Raw genomic sequence first — 21240 nt, forward strand, 5'->3', positions numbered from 1 at the left:
CATTCCACATTAGAGCACACGTACTTTATAGTGCTCTGCTTAGTTGGTTTCTTTTTTTTTTTTTACTTTGTTTGCTTGTTTGTTTTGACACAGTGTCTCGCCCTGTCACCCAGGTTGGGGTGCAGTGGTGTGATCTTGACTCACTGCAACCACCACTTCCCAGGCTCAATCAATCCTCCGACCTCAGCCTCCCAAGTTGCTGGGACTCCAGGCGCACACCATCATGCCCTGGCTAATTTTTGTATTATTTGTAGAGATGGAGTTTTGCCATGTTGCTCAGGCTTCCGCTTTGTTTTTAGGGCCTCACTTTTAAAGAGACCTGGACAAATTGGCACATGTTAAAAGGAAAACACTAAGTAGGATAGTGAGAGACACACAGAATGTGCCATAGCTATCCACTCTTTAAATGGACGCAGGTCTTGTCCCATGAGGGCAATGGCCCCAGAGGGTTACCCCGTAAAAACTCCTTAATCTCAGTGGTCTGCCACTGGGTTACATCACAGGGAGAAGACGGTGTTTGCCCGGAAAGTCTCTGGCCAGAAGCCCTGGGAGGCTTTCCTGATGATTCCAAGAAGAACTGACAAGACTTGCTACAGACTTTCTGTTCTGTATTTCTCATATTGAGAAGCAAATAGATGATTCTGCATTTGGCACAGGAATTTTCTAAGTTAATTCATAATAAATAACTTGGTCAAATAACTGTAATACATCTCTAGCAAGCTGCCCACATATACAACATAATCATGTCCTTAGGATGAACTCTGCCATAATTATAAAGAAAAAGTAAAAGGGATAAAAGAGGGAAAGTAGGCCAGACGTGGTGGCTCATGTCTATAATCCCAGCACTTTGGGAGGCTGAGGCAGGTGGATCATTTGAGGTCAGGAGTTCAAGACCAGCCTGCCAACATAGTGAAACCCCGTCTCTACTAAAAATACAAAAATTAGCCGGGCATGGTGGTGTAGAGGCAGGAGGATTGCTTGACCCCGAGAGTTCGAGACCAGCGTGGGCAACATAGCAAGACCCTGTCTCTACTACAAATTTTTTTAAAAAATAACTGGATGTGGTGATATACGCCTATAGTCCCAACAACTCAGGAGGCTGAGGTGGAAGGATCGCTTGAGCTGAAGAGGTTGACGCTGCATTGAGCTGTGGTCGCACCACTACACTGCAGGTCTGGGTAACAGAGGGAGACCCTGTCTCAAAAAAAAAAAAAAAAAAGAGAGAGAGAGACAGACAAGGTCTTGCTGTGTTTCCAGGGCTGGTCTTGAACTCCTGGAACAGTAGTCCCAGCTACTCAGGAGGCTGAGGCAAGAGAATCGCTTGAACCCAGGAGGCAGAGATTGCAGTAAACCGAGATCGCACCACTGCACTCCAGCCTGGAAGACAAAGCAAGACTCCTTCTCCAAAAAAAAAAAAAAAAGAGAGGGAAAGTGAGTTTGTTATTATCTTTGGGAAAACTCTCTTCCTAAATTCTATGTATGTGAGGAGCATCTGATTGGTGAAATATGTGCCTGCGCCACCTCTAATGTGTTTATGTTTTGCGTGTCCATAGGACGGGGGCACCGCCCTGTTGGCTGCCAGTCAGTACGGGCACATGCAGGTGGTGGAGACCTTGCTGAAGCACGGAGCAAACATCCATGACCAACTTTATGTGAGTGCATTTCAGGGGGACATCAGGACATTTCTCATCACACACAAAATTGCAGTCTAAATTCAGATGCCAGAAATGCCAACTTCAAAAATATTGTAGTGGACAGTAGGACTTTGGTCTGAGTCAAGAGAAAAATATGTAATGGACCAGATGGGCTTTTTAAAATATAGAAATCATGTATTGGCCGGGCACGGTGGCTCACGCCTGTCATCCCAGCATTTTGGGAGGCCAAGGTGGGTGAATCACAAGGTCAGAAGTTCGAGACCAGCTTGGCCAACGTGCTGGTGTTTGTATATTTAGCTCTACTAAAAATACAAAAATTAGCTGGGGATGGTGGCAGGTGCCTGTAATCCCAGCTACTCAGGAGGCTGAGGCAGGAGAATCGCTTGACCCAGGAGGTGAAGGTTGCAGTGAGCTGAGACCACACTACTGCACTCCAGTCTAGGTGACTTAGCAAGACTCTGTCCCCTGCCACAAAAAAAAGAAAGCATTTATCTTATTTACCCATCTCTGTTCTCCCTTTTAAATCTGTTTGCTGTGCAGATGAAACATTTCATGTACCTGTGCAATTAAGACTTTCGAAAATCATGTGATGCTTATTCGTACCATGACAAACCACAAAGCCCAGCATATGGACTTGCTGAAAACCAAAATATACAAAATTTTTCTAAATGTGTTCATTGGATATGAAAAATATACTGTTGTAGTATTTGTGAGGAAGGGCACAAAGAGGAGAAATCGAAGGTATTTGGAAGAAAAGTGAGGTTGGACGGATGAAGACCTCTGTGAAATATATGCATTCCATTGACCTGTGAAAGGCATCCACTGCTAGTGCGGGTCTGTTTGCAGCTGTCAATTAGTACATCACCCAAGGGCCTTTCAATTGATTGTTACTATAATGCCATAGGATTTATGGCAAACATTACTCCAGTTTTGTAGGAAAAAACAGAATATAGGGAGATGAATAGACTTGACAGTCTCATGGTGAAGCGTGGAAAAATTCCTACTTCTAGGAATTTTTGATCTAGGAACTGTATTTTAGGCTGTCCTACAGCTAGGCATTTAACCCTTATGTCTGGGGCACTGTACTTTCATAGACGTGTAATAAGCTGTGTAGGTGTGAACTTTTCCATTTGAACACCCTTTCCAGAGTTTACATGGTTAACCCTGACAAATCACAGGCCTCTTTGAAATTCATAGCAGCTAGCCTCACCCTCTGCACTTCAAAATCTGTAACACTCTTTGAGCCTGCAACATTACCAGTAGAATGATTGAATTACTTGATAATGATCTAAAGAAGCAATTCTCAACTCTGGCTGCCCATTAGAATTATCTGGGGAGGTTTAAAAAAATACCAATTTTGAGGCCCACCCCAGACCAACAAAACTGGAGTCTCTGAAGGCACAGCTTGGGCAACAGGTGTTTCTCACATGTAGCCACCCTAAGAAGCACAGGTCCAAAAGTTAGATATGTCTTTGGCTATATATAGATAAAGTATATCTGAGAATGTGTAGTACATATATATATACACACACATTGAATAGGAAAAGCCAAAGTGTTTGGAAAAGAAAAGCCCCTTTCCATAGTAATTTCATCTCTGTTTTAAGGTGACTCAAGAAATTTCATGCATTATAACTTCCATTTTATATTAAGACCTTTACCTTTACCCAAACAATCTGAATGTTTTCTTTAAAATAATTGAAATATGGATGGGCAGGGCAGAACTGAAACTTGGAATGCATAGTGAAAAATTCAATGCATGGGTAGTTCATCTTGGAAAATTCCTGAGAGTTTAAAAAAAAAAATTAAAAAGCAACAAAAGAAAAAGAAAATTCCTGAGAGTTTTCAGCAGCTAAGGGCATGGTAGACTTTCTGAAAATTTTATCCCCATATAAAACATCTGCTTGAAAATCTGTACAGGCTGATTAATTTCTTAATGATTGCCTGGAGGGCCGTTTGGCAGCTCAGCTGACACCACTGGAAATCCAGGACCCTCCACGTGACACACGTGGCTGGACTTGCAGGGAAACGTGTCTTATATTTTTGCTCGAGGTTAGTGTTCCCAACGGGAGGTGTGGTAATTAGCTGGGTTCTAGGTGTTTTCCTCTAGGGTGTGCTCTGGTTTTCCACTGTGGTCTGAAAACAATGAAGCTCACCCTGCGCTGTGAATGTTGTCAGGCTGAAGGGAGCATCCAAGGAAAATGCATGCTCTCAGCTGCGCCGTACATCTGCCGAAAGCACCAGTGATATGTGTCCAAGAAAACAGAAATGCCCAGAAGGCACAGATACTCAGTTAAGAAGAAAACTAAAGAGCACTGGAAAAGGGACACTTGCTCTGGGCTTTATGCAGGAGTGCTTTTTTGTGTTTCTAGGTGGTGTTGGTGTCTGCTGGGCTGGCAGAGAAACACTTTGTGGAGATGGTTTCTAGGGCAGTTTCATTGAAGACGTCTTCCGGGGTTTTGTTTTTTGTGTTTTGTTTTGTTTTGTCTTGTTTTGTTTTAGAAACAGGGCATCTGGGTGTGGTGGCTCATGCCTGTAATCCTAGTGCTTTGAGGCAGGAGGATTGCTTGAGCCCAAGAGTTTGAGACCAGCCTGGGCAACATAGCAAGACCCTGTCTCTACTAGAATTTTTTTTTTTTAATTAACTGGATGTGGTGATGCATGCCTGTAGTCCCAACAACTCAGGAGGCTGAGGTAGAAGGATCGCTTGAGCTGAGGAGGTTGATGCTGCATTGAGCTGTGGTCGCACCACTACACTCCAGGTCTGGGTGACAAAGGGAGACCCTGTCTCAAAAAAAAAAAGAGAGAGAGAGAGGGTCTTGCTATGTTTCCCGGGCTGGTCTTGAACTCCTGGGCTCAAGCAATCCCCCTGCCTCAGCCTCTTGAGTAGTTGGGACCACAGGTGCCTGCCACCGTACCCAGCTGCATATTGTATCTTAATTCTTGCAGAACTCTCATGTTGGGGAACAGGGATAAGGGGACAAGAAAGAGAAAAGGGTAGGAAAGATCTAATTAGAAGGACACCTTTTACTCTCAATTCTTTTTTCTTTTTCTTTTTTTCTTTTTTCTTTTTTTTTTTGAGACAGGGTCTCACTTTGTTCCCTAGGCTTGGAGTGCAATGGCACAAACATGGCTCACTGTAACTTCAACTTCCCAGGCTCAAGTGATCCTCCTGCCTCAGTGCCCCCAAGTAGCTGGGACCATAAGCACATGCCACCTTGCCCAGCTAATTAAAACAATTTTTTTTGTAGAAATTTAAAAATACATTAAAAAGAAATTTTTAAAAAATGAGGTTTGGGGGATTTGTATATCTATCATTTGGCTCTTCATTGACAAAAAGGTGGAAACCTACAAAGAGATGGAGATGGAAACTTATATTAAATGTGTATATTTTAAATCTAATGTATTTTATTTTATTTATTTTGAGACAGAGTCTCACTCTGTTGCCCAGGCTGGAATGCAGTGACACAATCTTGGCTCACTGTAACCTCCACCTCCTGGGTTCAAGAGATTGTTCTGCCTCAGCCTCCCGAGTATCTTGGATTACAGGTATGCGGCACTACACCTGGCTAATTTTTGTATTTTTATTTGTTTTTTGATTTTTTGTTTTTTGAGGAGGAGTTTTGCTCTTTGGTCCAGGCTGGAGTGAAGTGGTGCGATCTCAGCTCACTGCAACCTGTGCCTCTGGGTTCAAGCGATTCTCCTGCCTCAGCCTTCAGAGTAGCTGGGATTATAGGTGGCCGCCACCATGCGTGGCTAATTTTTTGTATTTTTAGTAGAGATGGGGTTTTGCCCTGTTGGCCAGGCTGGTCTTGAACTCCTGACATCAGATGATCCACCTGCCTCGGCCTCCCAAAGTGCTAGGATTACAGGCGTGAGCCACCGTGCCCAGCCTAATTTTTGTGTTTTTAGCAGAGATGGGATTTCACCATGTTGGCCAGGCTGGTCTTTATCTCCTGGATTCACCTACCTCGGCCTCCCAAAGTGCTGGGATTACAGGCATGAGCCACTGCGCCCACCCTAATTTCTTTTAAAATAAGTGTGAAAGATAATGTTTTTAATGCTTTTAATGTGTTCTCTCTCAGGATGGAGCCACTGCCCTCTTCCTAGCTGCCCAAGGTGGTTACTTGGATGTTATTCGATTACTGCTGGCTTCAGGAGCAAAAGTCAACCAGCCAAGGCAGGTAATGTCCACTGTTGACATTTGCCCAAGCACATGGAGCATGGGGCAGGGAGGGCTGGGTGTCCCCTGGCAGCACATACCTGAGATAACCAGTAAGTTCAAGGCATCCTTTAAACTTTTCTGTTTCTGTGATGAAAAGTTAACCTTTGAGTAGGGTATCTCCTGTTGTATGCTCTGAGCTGACCTGAAAGCCTGTGAAACCAAGCTGACAACACAGTTCGGTACTTTCAAAACTTAAGTGTTTGATGTCTGAGGTCAAGTACACACTGCCACCTCCTATGCAAACGAATTATGGCTGAACCGATCTAATGAGTGCAGGCTGGCCTGGGACTAGGTAAACAGATGTGGGTCGGGTAGCCTGGCCCCTGCTGATAATGCTGCCTTACTACCTGCCCACCAGTTCTTCCACCAAGCCAAAGAGGAGCCCATGGCATTGGAATCATTAGGAGGTTCTGCACCTTCATCTCTCACAATTATTATACTGTTGAGACTTCATTTACCAACAGCAAGCTACCATCTAGCAAGTCAATTAACTGATATTAAAAGAACATAAGTGTAGGCTGGGAGCTGTGGCTCATGCCTATAATCCCAGCACTCTGGGAGGCTGAGGCAGGAGGATCACTTGAGGCCAGGAGTTTCAAGCAAGCCTGGCCAACATGATGAAACCCTGTCTCTACTAAAAATGCAAAAATTAGCCAGGCGTGGTGGCACATGCCTGTAATCCCAGCTACTTGGGAGGATGAGGCAGGAGAATCACTTGAACCTGGGAGGCAGAGGTTGCAATGAGCTGAGATCACAGCACTGCATTCCAGTCTTGGCAATAGAACAAGACTCTGTCTCAAAAAAAAAGAGTAATAATTTTAAAAAAGAACAGAAATGCAGGATTATACAGGCAGCACTTTATAAACAGTGAAGAACCTTCCAAATGTACAGTATTATAATTAGCTTCTCTTGTGTAGGTACTATTTTTGTCCAGATTAACTTCTTTTTTTTTTTTTTGAGACAGTCTTGCTCTGTCATCCAGGATGGAGCGTGGTGGCACAATCTCGACCCATTGCAACCTTCGCCTCCTGGGTTCAAGCGATTCTTGTGCCTCAGCCTCCCAAATAGCTAGGATTATAGGTGTGTACCACCACGCCCAGCTAATTTTTGTATTTTTAGTAGAGATACATTTTGGTAGAGAGCCATGTTTCCCAGGCTGGTCTCGAACTCCTGGCCTCAAGTGATCTGCACCCCTTGGGCTCCCAAAGTGCTGGGGTTACCGGTGTGAGCCACCATGCCTGGCCTCAGGTTAATTTATTTTTAACAAAACATTTCAAATTAAGGAAACATTACTATGAAGGTAGTTTCCTAGGGAAAAGTCAAGCTGATTCTATACCCAGGCACATCTCCGCTGTAATATGACCTGATACAGGAATGCCTCTCTGTGTTCACATAATGAATAGCTATGAGGACTTCAAGGTTGGTCTGAGCTCTTGGACACAGGTTTCTTTGGTCTTTAGAAGCCCAAGCACATAAGGAGCCTGAGAAAAAGAAAGAGCCTTTGGGCAGAGTGGTTTGAGGTTAGGAAGGCGAAGTGGTTTTGAGGTCAGAGAGTTCTCGATCCATCTCTGCCAATAATTTGAGCTGTGTGGTTTTGAACAAGTGAATCAACCTCTCTGGGCCTGACTTTCATCACTGAAAATTAGGAGACTGAGCAGGATGAGCCTGATGATCTCTTCAAATGCCCACATTTTAAATAACTGTTTTATTCAACATTCAATCAGTATTTCTTGAGTACTTACCATGTGCCAGACAGTGCTATCAATGTAAGGTTATATTTTTAGAGTTGTAAAGTTTTTCTTAGGTGGCCCCAGGAATACTCCTGGAAAAGGAAGCAGTTTCAAAAAAAGTTTTACTTCTGTACCGGCTAGAGTTGACTTTTGAGGGTTGGAGTTTAATCTTTTCGTATTGGTCCTTCTTATTGTGTTATTGTTGATTGATTCTGAATCAGAGGCTTCACTTTACTAAAATTAGTAAGAGGAATTGGTTATTTTTATATTGCATAAGTTTGATCTTGGGGCCATAATTGAAGATACCACTGAGAATGTGAGGTTATCAAGATTATCAAGTCTCTCTATTAGTACATCCTTCCAAAATAATTTCTGGCACTTTGAATTTTATTCTTTATATGCCTAAAGTACTATTTGTAAAAATCCAAGCTGATATAAGAGATTATATTTCAAATGTTGCATGAGCCCTGCCCACTTAAATCTAAAATGAGTCATGCAGTGATGTTGAAGCCAAGAAGTTAAAGAGTAAACCAACATTGCAACAGTAGCCACAACACGCCACAGCTGTTTTTTCTTCCTCAAGAGTTAGGATAACCTGGTCAAAGTGGATGACCTAGTCTTTGAGTGCAGGGATCCTCCCTCTGGTCAAGGAGCAAGTGCTACACCTTCTAAAGACTGCATCTAATGCAATTGTTTTGAATTATTTTGAGTTCAGCCCTGAAAGAATTGTTATTCAGGAAAAGGGTATCTTATAAAATAAGAATTGCTTTGGGGAAAAAAAGGCAGTGGAATTTTTCCTTTTTATAGAGTATACCCCATTGTGCCCTCAAATCATAATAATTTGTATTACCTACTGTGAGCTTATAATTAGAGGTTGTTATCTATCCAGGTCAGACTAGCTCAAGTTCCGTCTTCTCTGAAAGTGTAAACTCTGCATATTTATTCCGTTCCAAGAAAACAGTGCCATGCGTATGATAAAAGTAATACCAGTCTTGGCTGACTTTGTCACACGTTATAAGGAGGTTTAAAAAAAAAAGTCTCATTAAAAGTTTCTATTAAAATGGCCTGCACATGGTAAAATATACTATAGGTAGAGCATTTGGAAACCAATGTTTTATTCTGAAATCTCAGCTGACACATTGAGTCATTATTGGAAAAATCCTTGAATTTACAAAATGAGGACAAGGATACCTGCGTGGTTTAATTTCCTAATACTTTTGGCTAAATCTGATTTGTAATTGTTGCACTGCCATTCTGTGAAGCCCTACCATTTTATTATGGTATCCTGTAATAGGATGTTGACAAAGTTACATTGAAATTACTCAGCTGACATTTGATATGAGCTTCAGGGAATCTGAACTGTAGTGGGAATGACTTTTCTTTGTAACTCTATCACTGAGAACTAAATGAAGACCTTTTTAGTACTTTGGGATGAGGAATCATAATCCCAAAGCTAGTCATAGCCAGACAATAGGAAGACTATGTTCTTGATTTGAAACTTGAAAAAATATTTTCCTTCCATATTGTCCTAAGCCAAAGGGTCAAGAGTCACAGAGATCACTGAAATACAGATTTCGCTCTAAAAATTCATTGTCATTTATTTCCATGTATCTTCACCAAGTTGAGTTGATATGAGTCAAACCTTTTTAATCACTAGCTGAGGTGGCTATTTCTATTTTTCTATTAACCAAATGCCTTGACATATATTTTCCCAACTCAACTCACCCACCTTACTAAAACAATACTTCTATAGAATGCAAAGGTCTGATCCTGTTAACCCAGAGCTGAGGTTAGTCAGTCATAACTCATCTCTGTCTAGTCTTTTTCATGTGCTGAACAGTATTTCTTTGAAGCCTGGAGGAAAAGCCGTCTGATAAAGTGCCTTCTCCTAACAGAAGCCTTGACTTGTACACAGAGTAGCTGGGGCCAGAAAGTAAATGTTCTCCCAGGTCAGAAGCTTGGAGGGGTGAACCCATCAATGGCAGTGGGAGAAGGAGTCAAAAGATTGGCATAGAATCCTGAGGGTTTGGAAATGGGAGCAGATAGCCATAGGAAGGCCTTGCTGCTTGTCAAGGGCAGGGACTCTGCCTTGTGCCCTTTGTACATGGTGCACACTCAGAAAAAGTGTGTTGACTGCCAGAAGATCCCCATGGCTGGTGCAGAGCACCAAGAAGGTCTGGAAGCCTGCAGCATTTAGTGATCAGTGCCCTGAGAGTTAGAAGAAGGCTCCAGATATAGGGCCCAGACTCATAAGCAGGACATCAGCCCCAGGAAGACTGTAAGAGGCAGCTAGGGAGCAGACCCAGATTTTTTGGGTGGAGAGCAGCTTGGAAATTATGGGGATATGGATATCTTAAAATGAAACACAGTTCCCATTTTGCTTATTAACCGTGTGACGTTAGCAAGTTGCCTACTCTCCCTGAATTTATTCAGTATTCTGTATTTTTAGGACTACTGCAAGAATTAAATAAAATAATCCCTGCAAAACTCTTAATGCAGTGTCTGATACACACCCAGTGCAATGTTAGGTATTGCTGTCATCATTTCTATTCCAACCAGGCCTCATTGGAACAGAAAACCCATCAGAAATCAAGGCTGCACTTTCTCTAGTGAGCCGTGTGTTCTCTGTCATCTCAAAGTCCCTTCATATGTCTTTCTCTCCCCACTCCTTTCTTTTTTTTACCAGTTTCGTCTGCTTACTTGTATGTGGTCCCCAGGTTTATGGATCAGACTGCCAAACTCTGGGGATAGCCATGTCATTGTCACAGCTCATCTTTGTGCACCAGGCCACAGTGACTGGCTGACCTGCCTGTCCTCAATCCCATCACCCTTGACTGGGGAGGATAGAGTCTGACCATGGGCAATGCAGCATCTGGTAACATCTCTTACAGACCCATTTGCTGGGCCAGGCACACGATGCAAGGGATAATCATAAGAAGTAGGCTCCAGGTCAGGGTAGGGTGAGTAAGAAAATTATCTCAATATTGAACTCCCTCTGCCACTGGCAAGGTTCCTCACAGCTCTTGGACTCCCAGCTTAGAATAGAATTGGTCCCCAAGACTTTCTGACTGGCCTAACCCTGTAGGTAGAAGTAATCCGAGTGTGAAGACTGGAAATCGGGGGAGCAAAGAGCTAGTGCCGCTTCAGATACTCACTCCCACAGAAGAGGATGGTTTTAGTTCTTTTTCTCAAATACTCTCAGGAGCCTAAATAAGACCATACAAGGTTAGTCTCTAATACAGGTTGTGTCATATACTCCATCTCATGCTGTGATCTGGCTGTAACAATGATCTCGAATCAAATGAGGGAATAACACAGTTGGAGGAAACTACAAAACTCACTCTATTTATCCATCCATCGGTACTCGAATCCTTTCTATGATAATCAGCTACTGTTGAACACCTCTAGGCCTGGGGGACTCACTCCTATCTGCTCAGTTTCTTTGGTCTTAGCCAACCCTCATTAAACTTTTATACATTGACCCCAAGTCTCCATGTAGCTTTTACCCATCTGTCTTCTTTCTATCACTTGGTCTGAAAAATTGATCTAAATCCTTTTCTACTTGACGTACACACAAATGGTAAAAGACAGCCATCATAACCCTGTGAATCTCATCCTTCTTCAAGGTAAACGTTCTATTACTTCTTTTTTTTAATTTTTTAATTTTTTAGATGGAGTCTCGCTTTGTCACCCAGGCTGGAGTGCAGAGGCATGATCTTGGCTCACTGCAACCTCCGCCTCCCAGGCTCAAGCGATTCTCCTGCCTCAGAATCCTGAGTTGCTGGAACTACAGGCGTGCGCCACCACACCCGGCTAGCTTCTATATTTTTAGTAGAGATGGAGTTTTGCCATGTTGGCCAGGCTAGTCTCAAACTCCAGGCCTCAAGCGATTCACCCACCTCAGCCTCCCAAAGTGCTGGGATTACAGGTGTGAACCACTATGCCTGACTATTACCTTTTTAAAAAAAGTGCTGTAGAGGTTATAACTTCACAATGATTTATTTGATTTAATATCAAAGTATTAAAAATATCAAAGTATATGGAAGTATTCAAAAACCTATTTGAATATTCTTAAATGTTTTTTTCACATTTTGATACATTCCAAAGCCCTACAAAAAGGAACTAAATTGACTTACTTTTCATCATTTTCAAAATTATTTGTATATCTTTAATTAAAAAAACATAAAAAATAATTGTTCTTTTTTTATGGAGATGGGGGCCTCACTGTGTTGCTGAGGCTGGTCTCGAACTCCTGGGCTCAAGCCATCCTCCCGCCTTGGCCCCACAAAGTGCTGGGATTACAAGTGTGAGCCACTGCACCCCATCATTTTCATGATGAAAATGAAAGTTCTAACCATTATACCAGAAGGAAAAAATAAGAGAAAACAGAAATTAAGGTATACAAAAGAGGAAAACCTCTCCTAATTCGTAAAGAATCAGCTGATAAATAATCTGATTTGACAATAATGCTCTAACTCACATGCAACTCCCTGGGTTCCAAAATCAGATTTGGAGATGTAATTACCAGTAATGAAATACACAGGCGGCCCCCAAATCTCATTTTACCAGTCATTCCTACCTGCTCACAGTCAGTTATCTCACAGGGTCTATGGAAGAATCAAATTAAAAAGCATATGGAAGTATTTTGTGAACAAAAGTACAAATTAAGGGGCTTATTGATAAATACTACTCAGATGCAGTTAACATTTCCTGAGCATCTGTGAGCCAGTGCTCGTGCTCACCACCTTTCTATATGTTTTCTCACTTATCTCTGTGAAGCTAATAATGTTTCATTAGAGGACACTCAGACTGAGAGTGATTTGCCTAAGGTCTTAAGCCAGGAAGAACTGATGGCTTTTTCCACCTCCCATGCTATTCCAATTAAGATGACGTATTTGATGAGTGTTATCATTGATGTTCTAAATTGATCATCATATTTTTTTGGCCAGGCACGGTGGCTTATGCCTGTAATCCCAGCACTGTGGGAGACCAAGGCAGGTGGATCACTTGAGGTCAGGAGTTTGAGACCAGCCTGGCCAACATGGTGAAACCCCATATCTACTTAAAATACAAAAATTAGCTGGGTGTGGTGGTACATGCCTGTAGTCTCAGCCTCTCGGGAGGCTGAGGCAGGAGGATCTCTTGAATCTGGGTGGCAGAGGTTGCAGTGATCTGAGATGGCACCACTGTACTCCAGCCTGGGCAACAGAGCAAGACTGCATGATAGATAGATAGATAGATAGATAGATAGATAGATAGATAGATAGATAAATTTTTCACAATACAGCACCTCTTAGCACTTTCCCATATATTAGTTTCAGTTGTTAATACAAGTTTACTAATAATGACTAAGCCTTTGAAAAGCACATCAAATAGACAGCTGGCTGCCATTTTTTGCTGGCTGCCTCTCCCTGCCCGCCCTCTGGTGGAGGGAGCGACAAAGAACAAAACAGACCCAGAGCAGGCACAGAGGGAGAAGCACATTATTATTAGCACTGGCTTGGACCCACAATCCCCTCCTGCCTCCCAGGGTCCCACCTACCCCCCTCTGGCTATAGCAGCTGGATTTCCCACCCTGCGTGAAGGAGCCATGCCTGTCCAAGCCACCGTGACTGTAGCTGCTTTTCCTTCTTCCTCAAACGACCCTTCCCCTCTCTCCCAGCTAGCAAAATCCTGGTCCTTCAAGACCCAGCTCAGATAGCACTCTATCCAGGACACTGAGCCCACATTCCCCATGCAGCAGCCCTCCCTCCCTCCTGTTTCATTTTGTGCATTTTTGTCCATACTTTATGATGGCACCGCAGTCATATGGAAACCTCCATGTCTCTTCTCCAGGACTTATTTTTAGCACTCTGCTTGAGACTTAGAAGGCTGGGCTCATACCTCTAATCTCAGCACTTTGGTGGAAAGATCACTGGAGGCCAAGAGTTCAAGAACAACCTAGGCAACAAAGCAAGGTCCCATCTCTACAAAAAGGGAAAAAGAAAAAAATATATAGCTGGGCATGGTGGTGCACACCTGTAGGTACACCTAGCCTACTAGGAAGGCTGAGACAGGAGGATCATTTGAGCCCAGGATGTTGAGACTACAGTGAGCCTTGATCATATCACTGTACTCCAGTCTAGGTAATGGAGTCCTGTCTCAAATAATAATTATCGTTATTGGTTTCTTGAATGATTAATTAAATCCTGAATTAGGAAAATCAAAGAATATGGAAGTGCTTTTAAACTAAAGTACAAATTAAAGTACAGATAGCTCATGATAATATTTAGGTTCAAGAATATTTCTACCAAGAGGACCCTGGAACAATTATGAAGTAGGTTAAAGTGTCTTCCACTTCCCTCTATCCTTTGTTTCAGCACGTCTTCCACTGCCTCTCCCAAGACAGGTCCCAACATCCTGTGACTGCTCTTCAGCACCCCCAGATCCTCCTGGGCTCCCAAGTCACCAGCTTTCTCCACCCAGCTCAGATGTCTTCATCCTCGCTCCTTTCCTGGTTCAGCAATGGGCAACAATCTTGTACCTACTTCTGCTAGTAGGCTAAGGTTGAAATTACACATTGCAACAGAAAATGTAACTTTATATTCTATAACTGAATCATTTTGCTCGTCAGCCCCCCTTCCCCCGATGGGTAATTCAGTCTTATCTCGCTAAAACAGTCTCTTGGGGCACATTACCATAATTACGTCAGAGGTTACCTTTAGCCAATTCTGGATCCTGCTCCCTCCTGCCGTTCTCTCCGAAGGGACCTAAGAGTCAGACCGTCATCCTGGCATTGAGATGGGCGTGGGGAGACTCATGCGTGGCCCTTGCGCTGGTCCGCAAGCATCCTGCACTGGTACACCCCAGGGATGCAGCTAGTCTCGCCATTGTCTGCTGGCCTGGCCATTGCCTCTACTCAGGAAGTCAGGGCACTATGGCCTTATCTTCCCAACCCCAGGCTCACTCCAGCTCACTGTTTCTCTATCACTTCTGATTTCCCACAGGCAGACAGGACTCCTGGATGCCTAGGTGCTAGGCGGATGTGGGCCATGGGGACTGGGGGACCATTGACTCTGAAACTCCCATGGCCATTTCTCTCCTATCTCCCGGGCTCCAGCAGAGAGCAGAACTTCTCTAAAGGGCTTGTAACTTTCCCGGTTTCTCACAAGAAGAGAAAATCCTTTCCCATCTGGAATTCCCCATAACTGACCTGATGTTTCTACCACCCCTAGGTTACCTCTCCCCCACAACACACCCGAGATTCAACGCAGAGGGGGAGGAAAACGTGGACACTCTCATCTGACCTCCGCCTTCCCCCTCCCTCTCTAGCTCCTTCACACATTGGAAGGCTTTCCCAGTTTCCATCCCGTCTGGTGGGAACCACCCTACTGTCAAGTCCTTCTCCATCCCTTGCGTGTTTTACTTTTTTCTCCTCTGGAGCAATATATCTCCACCTCATGGCCTAGTGTGCACAGAGAAAGCAATATTGGGGAAATACTCCCAGATATATGCGGAGGAAATGTTCCCCAAAATGCTGTTCTGCCGTAACTAGTTTATGTGCGTCACTTCCTAGAAGACACAACACCACATTCCACATAAAATTAAGCCCCCTAAGAAATGAGGTGGCTGTGCAGGGTTCTGGACACCAGACTAAAGGAGTAGGAGAAATGACTTGAGTTCTCTGACCCGCAGACCCCACCTCAAAGGAAACTGCCTGCTTTTCTATGGGAATGAAGGGTGTGTATTGTGTGAACATTAAGGTGTGACCCACTGGGAAAGCAAAGAAATGGACAGTCTGGGGGGAATAGCCCGGCTTCTCTCTGGGTTTGTGGAATTTGGTTCTGCTGTGGTGTATGTATACAGCTCAGCTGCTCCCCCAAGCCTGCAAAGCGAGGTTCCCATGCATCCTTCCATCAAGTCTGTACCACACTTTTTGGTAAAAGATCCAACCACAAAATGGATGATTTTATAAGCCAAAATTTCAATACTGGCAATTATTCAAGTAGCCCAGGCTCAGCCATGTGCCGTCTGCGTCCGTGGTCTACACACACCCCTCTTTGCTTAGTGCCTCCGGGGCGGTGTGGATCCGCTGGAGAGTGTGATCTGCGGTCAGGGAGTGCCTTTTCGCTTTCAGACCCCTGGAGTTAAAGACATTCTGTGAGCCGGTGGGGCCGGGAGCCCCGCTCACGGCGGCCGCCGCCTCCTCTTCCCGCAGGACGGGACCGCGCCCCTGTGGATCGCGTCCCAGATGGGCCACAGCGAGGTGGTGCGGGTGATGCTGCTGCGCGGAGCCGAGCGCGACGCTGCGCGGAACGTGAGTGCCCGGGTCGCGCGGCCACAGAGCGAAGCCTCCCAGCGCGCCTGTGCGGAGCAAACGGGTCTTGACTGAGTCTGCAGCCCACAAGGGCTTCCTCCCAACCTCCACCTGCTCTTGAGCAGGAAAACAAAGTCAAGGTCCGATTCGGTGCTGCTCGGTCTCTCTCCTGCTCCACCCGAGATGACCCTGGGACGCACTAGTGAGGGTGGAATCTTAGCCTCAGGCCTGGGGGTGGTAGAGACCGGGCCTTCCGGCTGTCCTGGGGGTTGGGGTAGGGGGATCCCCTGGCTGGTGCTGCGCCTCCTGCAGGCCCTGCCTCTCGCCCCTGCTCCCTGGGGCCGCAGACCCCCCTGCACCCCGTCCCCTGTAGGCCCGCAGTCTCCACTGGCCTCTGCTGGTGTCGCCTAATACTGCCTTTGTGTGCCCCACAGCAGGCCCTTTTCCCCACAAGGAAGGCTTGAAGAGAGCCTGGCCACCTATGCTGTTTGCTTTTTGTGTTTTGCTGTAGCCTTTGTATAACCCTTGCTTACATAACCCACCTTCCCCTCTCCAAGTCTAAGCTCCAAAAAAGGGAAATCACCAGATGCTTTCGCCACCATTTCACTGCCCTCTCTCCCACTCTTCTTCTTCCCACAATCTCTGAAGCCAGAAGAGAACCCCCGCGTCCCCCAATTCCGTCTTCCTTTTTTCTGATTACAGATGAACCCTAATGGCAGGCCGAAGTAGTTTCTTGGCTATAGGAGAATTGTGAGCTAAATCCTCCAAACACAGCGATTGATATGTGAAAACGGGACAAAAAGGAATTTGGAAACTGTTCTTGAGCCAGAAAATAATAACAGAAGCTAAATATTAATTTTTGAATTTGGTTTTTCATTCTTTTTTAGCAGATTTTATTTTTTTTTTGAGACAGAGTCTCACTCTGTCACCCGGGCTGGAGTGCAGTGGCACTATCTCAACTCACTGTAACTTCCACCTCTGGGTCCAAGTGATTCTCCTGCCTCAGCCTCTTGAGTAGCTGGGATTACAGGCACGGGCCACCACACCCGGCTATTGTATTTTTGGTAGAGATGGGGTTTCAAGTGACCCTCCTGCCTTGGCCTTCCAAAGTGCTAGAATTACAGACCTGAGCCACTGCACCTGGCCTTTTAGCAGATTTTAATCTATCCCCCATGCCCCTAACCCCCACTGCCCACACACAGGCGGATACCTAGAGCAGACTAGGGCAAGGTTGTATAAATTTTTTTAGAAACAGTAAATACAGCTGAACAGTGATCTAAATTATTAAAGACAGTTAACCATTTCTGCTAAGTTATGAACAGCAGAGAATGCCTCTTTGATCCATCCATGGCCTAAAAATACGCTCTTGAAATTCCCCTTGTCCCTGCCCAGTGTTCTCAGGAACTATAGGAGTATGAATTCCCAAATGGCAGAGTTCTAACATAATCTAAGTCACTGTTTATCTGATACTCTTTCATGCAGAATTAACTGCTTAATATTCTCTAAAATGCTCCTAGATTAAGAGCCATTGCTGATCTGTGCTTAATTTACACATTTCATTCATTTCTGGCAACGGTACTTTCCAGTTCCCAACTGACAGCGCTCAAGCAACACAGACATATGTTAATAATCAACTTTTATTCTCCTCTTTGTGTTAAGGATGGCACAACGGCATTATTGAAAGCAGCCAACAAAGGGTATAATGATGTCATAGAAGAGTTGCTTAAATTCTCACCCACTCTTGGTATTTTGAAGGTAAGACCTAAAGAGAAATTTTACTAATCTATAAGAGAGAGGTTGGAAAGTAAGTCCTCACTTGGGGACTGTGTTGAACTTGGGTGCCTGGTTAGTTGGATTCTTGAAAGAACACACCTGCAGCTTCTTGATGCTAGAGATCCCAGGGACACTGGTAGAAGTGGGGAGGTAGTAGAAAGTGTGGACCACAGTCTGTCACTACCTTGTTTTCCAGAAAAAAAAATCAACAGTAGTAATGAAATAGCTAAATTGGAAAGTATACCATATTGACACCATTTGGAGGATTCGTGAAATCAAGGAAGAAGAACAGACACTTATGTTCGTTCTCTTCATTTTCATGAGCAAAGAACCACTCTGTTTTGTTCCCTTAAGTGAAATAAAATAAGCCTCAAACACCTGGAAGCCTCAGAAAATATGTCAGTTTGGAGACCTGGGTCCCCCAAAAAACAGAGCCAAAAGTCTTTTTTTTAAAGTTTTGATCGTTTTGTTTTGTTTTGTTTTGCTTTTCGAGATGGAGTCTCCCTTTGTAGCCCAGGCTGGAGTGCAATGGTGCGATCTCGGCTCACTGAAACCTCTGCCTCCCAGGTTCAAGTGCCTCTCCTGCTGCAGCCTCCCAAGTAGCTGGGATTGCAGGCGTGCCACCATGACGCCCGGCTTTCTGTATTTTTAATAGAGATGGAGTTTCACCATATTGACCAGGCTGGTCTCGAACTCCTGACCTCAAGTGATCCACTTGCCTCAGCCTCCCAAAGTGCTGGGATTACTGGCGTGAGCCATCCCACCTGGCCTAAATTTTGATCGTTTTTGATTAAAATATTTATAACCTATCGTATATATAAGGAGTCAGCAAACTTTTTCTATAAAGGCTTAATAAATATTAGTATTTCTGTTTACTAATATAATATATTATTGGTTATATAAATTTTAGTATTATTATATTGTTATTTATTATATTAATAGTAATGCTTACTAATATTTTAGCAAATATTACTAAATAGTAAATGGTAATAAATATTACTAATTACTAATATATTTACTACAGTAAAGCTATAATATATAAATATTACTATAGCAAATATATACTATAGAATGTATTTACTATACACTATATATAGTATATATATAGTATAAATTTAAATTTTTTCAGAGATAGGGTTTCATTCTGTTGCCCAAGCTTGAGTACAATGATGCAATCATAGCTCACAGTAATCTTGAATTCCTGCCTCCAGTAATCCTCCTGCCTCAGCTGTGACTACAGCCACACACCACTGCACCCATCTAATTTTTAAATTTGTTGTAGAGATAGGGTCTCACTATATTGTCCAGGTTGGTCTTAAACTCCTGGTCTTAAGCAATCCTCCTGCTTCGGCCAGGAGTCATATTAGTATATGGCTTATATTTATTATATATAGTATATACTACACAATATATACTATATACTGTAAATACATACTATATAATATAGAGTATATACTATATAATATAAATATATACTATATATACTATAAATATTTATGTCTAATAATATTTACTGAAATATTAGTAAATATTACTGTCACCAGATAGCAGATATTTTAGGCTTTGTGGGCCTTACAAATCTCTCCCAACTGCCCCAGCTCTGCTGTGGTAATCCAAAAGTAACCATAGAAAATACAACAAAAAGGCCCAGTGCAGTGGCTCAGACCTGTAATCCCAGCACTTTGGAAGGCTGAGGCGGGTGGATCACTTGAATCCAAGAGTTCCAAACCAGCCTTGGCAACATAGCTAGACTCCATCTCCACAAAAAAAAAGTTTTTAAAATTAACTGGTCATGATGGCATGCACCTGTAGTCGCAGCTACTTGGGAGGCTGAGGTGGGAGGATGGCTTGAGCCTGGGAAACGAAGCTGTGATTGAGCCACTGCACTCCAGCCTAGGTGACAGAGGAGACCCTGTCTCAAAAAAAAAAAACTTAATTCCTATAAAACTTTATTTTTGAACATTGTATTTATGGAATTTCATGTTTTCACATATTATGAAATATTTTTTCTTCTTTTAATCTTTTTAAAATCATTTAAAAATGTAAAAACAGGCTGGGCACAGTGATTTATCCCTATAATCCAGCACTTTAGGAGGCTGAGGCAGAAGGACTGCTTGAGGCCAGGAGTTAGAGACCAGCCTGGACAATATAGTGAGACCCTAGCTCTACAACACGTTTAAAAATTAGATGGATGCAGTGGTGTGTGGCTGTAGTCCCAGCTGAGGCAGGAGGATTGCTTGAGCCCAGGAGTTCCAGGTTACTGTGAGCTATGATTGTATCATTGCACTTCTGCCAGGGCAACAGAGTGAAACCCTGCCTCTGCAAAAATTTGTAAAAGTAGAAACAGTTCTTAGCTTGCAGGATTTGATTTGCAGGCTTGTGGTTTGCTGACCCCTAAGATATAATGCTCCTGTTTTATTAAATACAGGACACCAAATCTGTTCTAAATTGACACAGTGGCTTAGCTTTGGGGCTGTCCTCTCAGGGTCTATCACTGTATATAAAACCTACTTGCCCTTGAATGACCCCAGATGCTTTTTGGATATTTTGTGTCTGCTCTTTATATTTTTAGATTCCACTCTTGCTGACAGTTAATACAGAACTGCTGTTGTCAGTGTGTTGGCCTCTCTCCCCTGTGCTAATGAGCTCATGAGCTACTTCATCTGCCACGAGCTTTTTTTTTTTTTTTGGAGACAGGGTCTCACTATATTGCCCAGGCTGGTCTTGACCTTTGAACTCCTGGGCTCCAGTGATTCATCGTCCTGCCTCAGCCTCCTAAAGTGCTGGGATTACAGGTGTGAATCACTGCACCTGGCCTGCCATGAGTTTTAGAAGCCAGAAAGCGGCGCGTGTTAAAATTGTTTGTCAAGTAAGAATAAACCATCTATGAAAATGAATTCTATGAACAAAAGGAACAAGCTTTAGAAACCTTGGACTTTGCAAAATCTAGTCTTGTTTCAAACAGCTCTTTTTTGGCTTTTAAAAAACTCCTGGTCTGGTGTGGTGGCTCACACCTGTAATCCTAGCTCTTTGGGAGGCTGAAGCGGGTGAATCACCTGGGGTCAAGAGTTCAAGACTAGCTGGCCAATGTGGTGAAACCTCGTCTCTACTAAAAATACAAAAATAAGCCAGGTGTGGTGGTGTGCACCTGTAATCCCAGCTACTCAGGAGTTTGAGGCAGGAGAATTGCTTGAACCTGGGAGGCGGAGGTTGCAGTGAGCTGAGATCATGCCACTGCACTCCAGCCCAGGTGGCAAGAGTGAAACTCCATCTCTAGAAAAAAAAAAAAAAAAAAGAAGGCAGAAGCCAGAAAGCTGCACTTGTTAAAATTGTTTGTAAAGGCCGGGCGCGGTGGCTCACGCTTGTAACCCCAGCACTTTGGGAGGCCAAGGCGGGTAGATCACCTGAGGTCAGGAGTTCAAGACCAACCTGGCCAACATGGTGAAACCCCGTCTCTACAAAAATACAAAAATTAGCTGGGCGCAGTAGCTCGCGCCTGTAATCCCAGCACTTTAGGAGGCAGAGGCAGGTGAATCACGAGGTCAGGATATCGAGACCATCCTG

The 21240-nt window shown here is 43.7% G+C and overlaps 1 protein-coding gene across 9 annotated transcripts in view; it reads left to right on the plus strand.

The window, feature by feature from the left end:
* The window catches only part of ANKRD29 (ankyrin repeat domain 29), a 63397-nt gene that overhangs the window by 27891 nt on the left and 14266 nt on the right, over positions 1-21240 (plus strand). For 8 of the 9 annotated variants that reach the window (XM_073006418.1, XM_007974447.3, XM_007974445.3 and 5 more), the window contains 4 exons: positions 1554-1652; positions 5738-5836; positions 15805-15903; positions 17563-17658. In XM_073006418.1, the coding sequence (XP_072862519.1) occupies positions 1554-1652; positions 5738-5836; positions 15805-15903; positions 17563-17658 (393 nt within the window). Of the gene's footprint in view, positions 1-1553; positions 1653-5737; positions 5837-13966; positions 15201-15804; positions 15904-17562; positions 17659-21240 lie in introns of those variants that run through there. The other variant, XM_007974448.3, reaches the window with a different exon arrangement.

The sequence above is a fragment of the Chlorocebus sabaeus genome, chromosome 18 (assembly GCF_047675955.1).
Source record: "Chlorocebus sabaeus isolate Y175 chromosome 18, mChlSab1.0.hap1, whole genome shotgun sequence".
In the NCBI taxonomy this organism is placed as follows: Eukaryota; Metazoa; Chordata; class Mammalia; order Primates; family Cercopithecidae; genus Chlorocebus; species Chlorocebus sabaeus.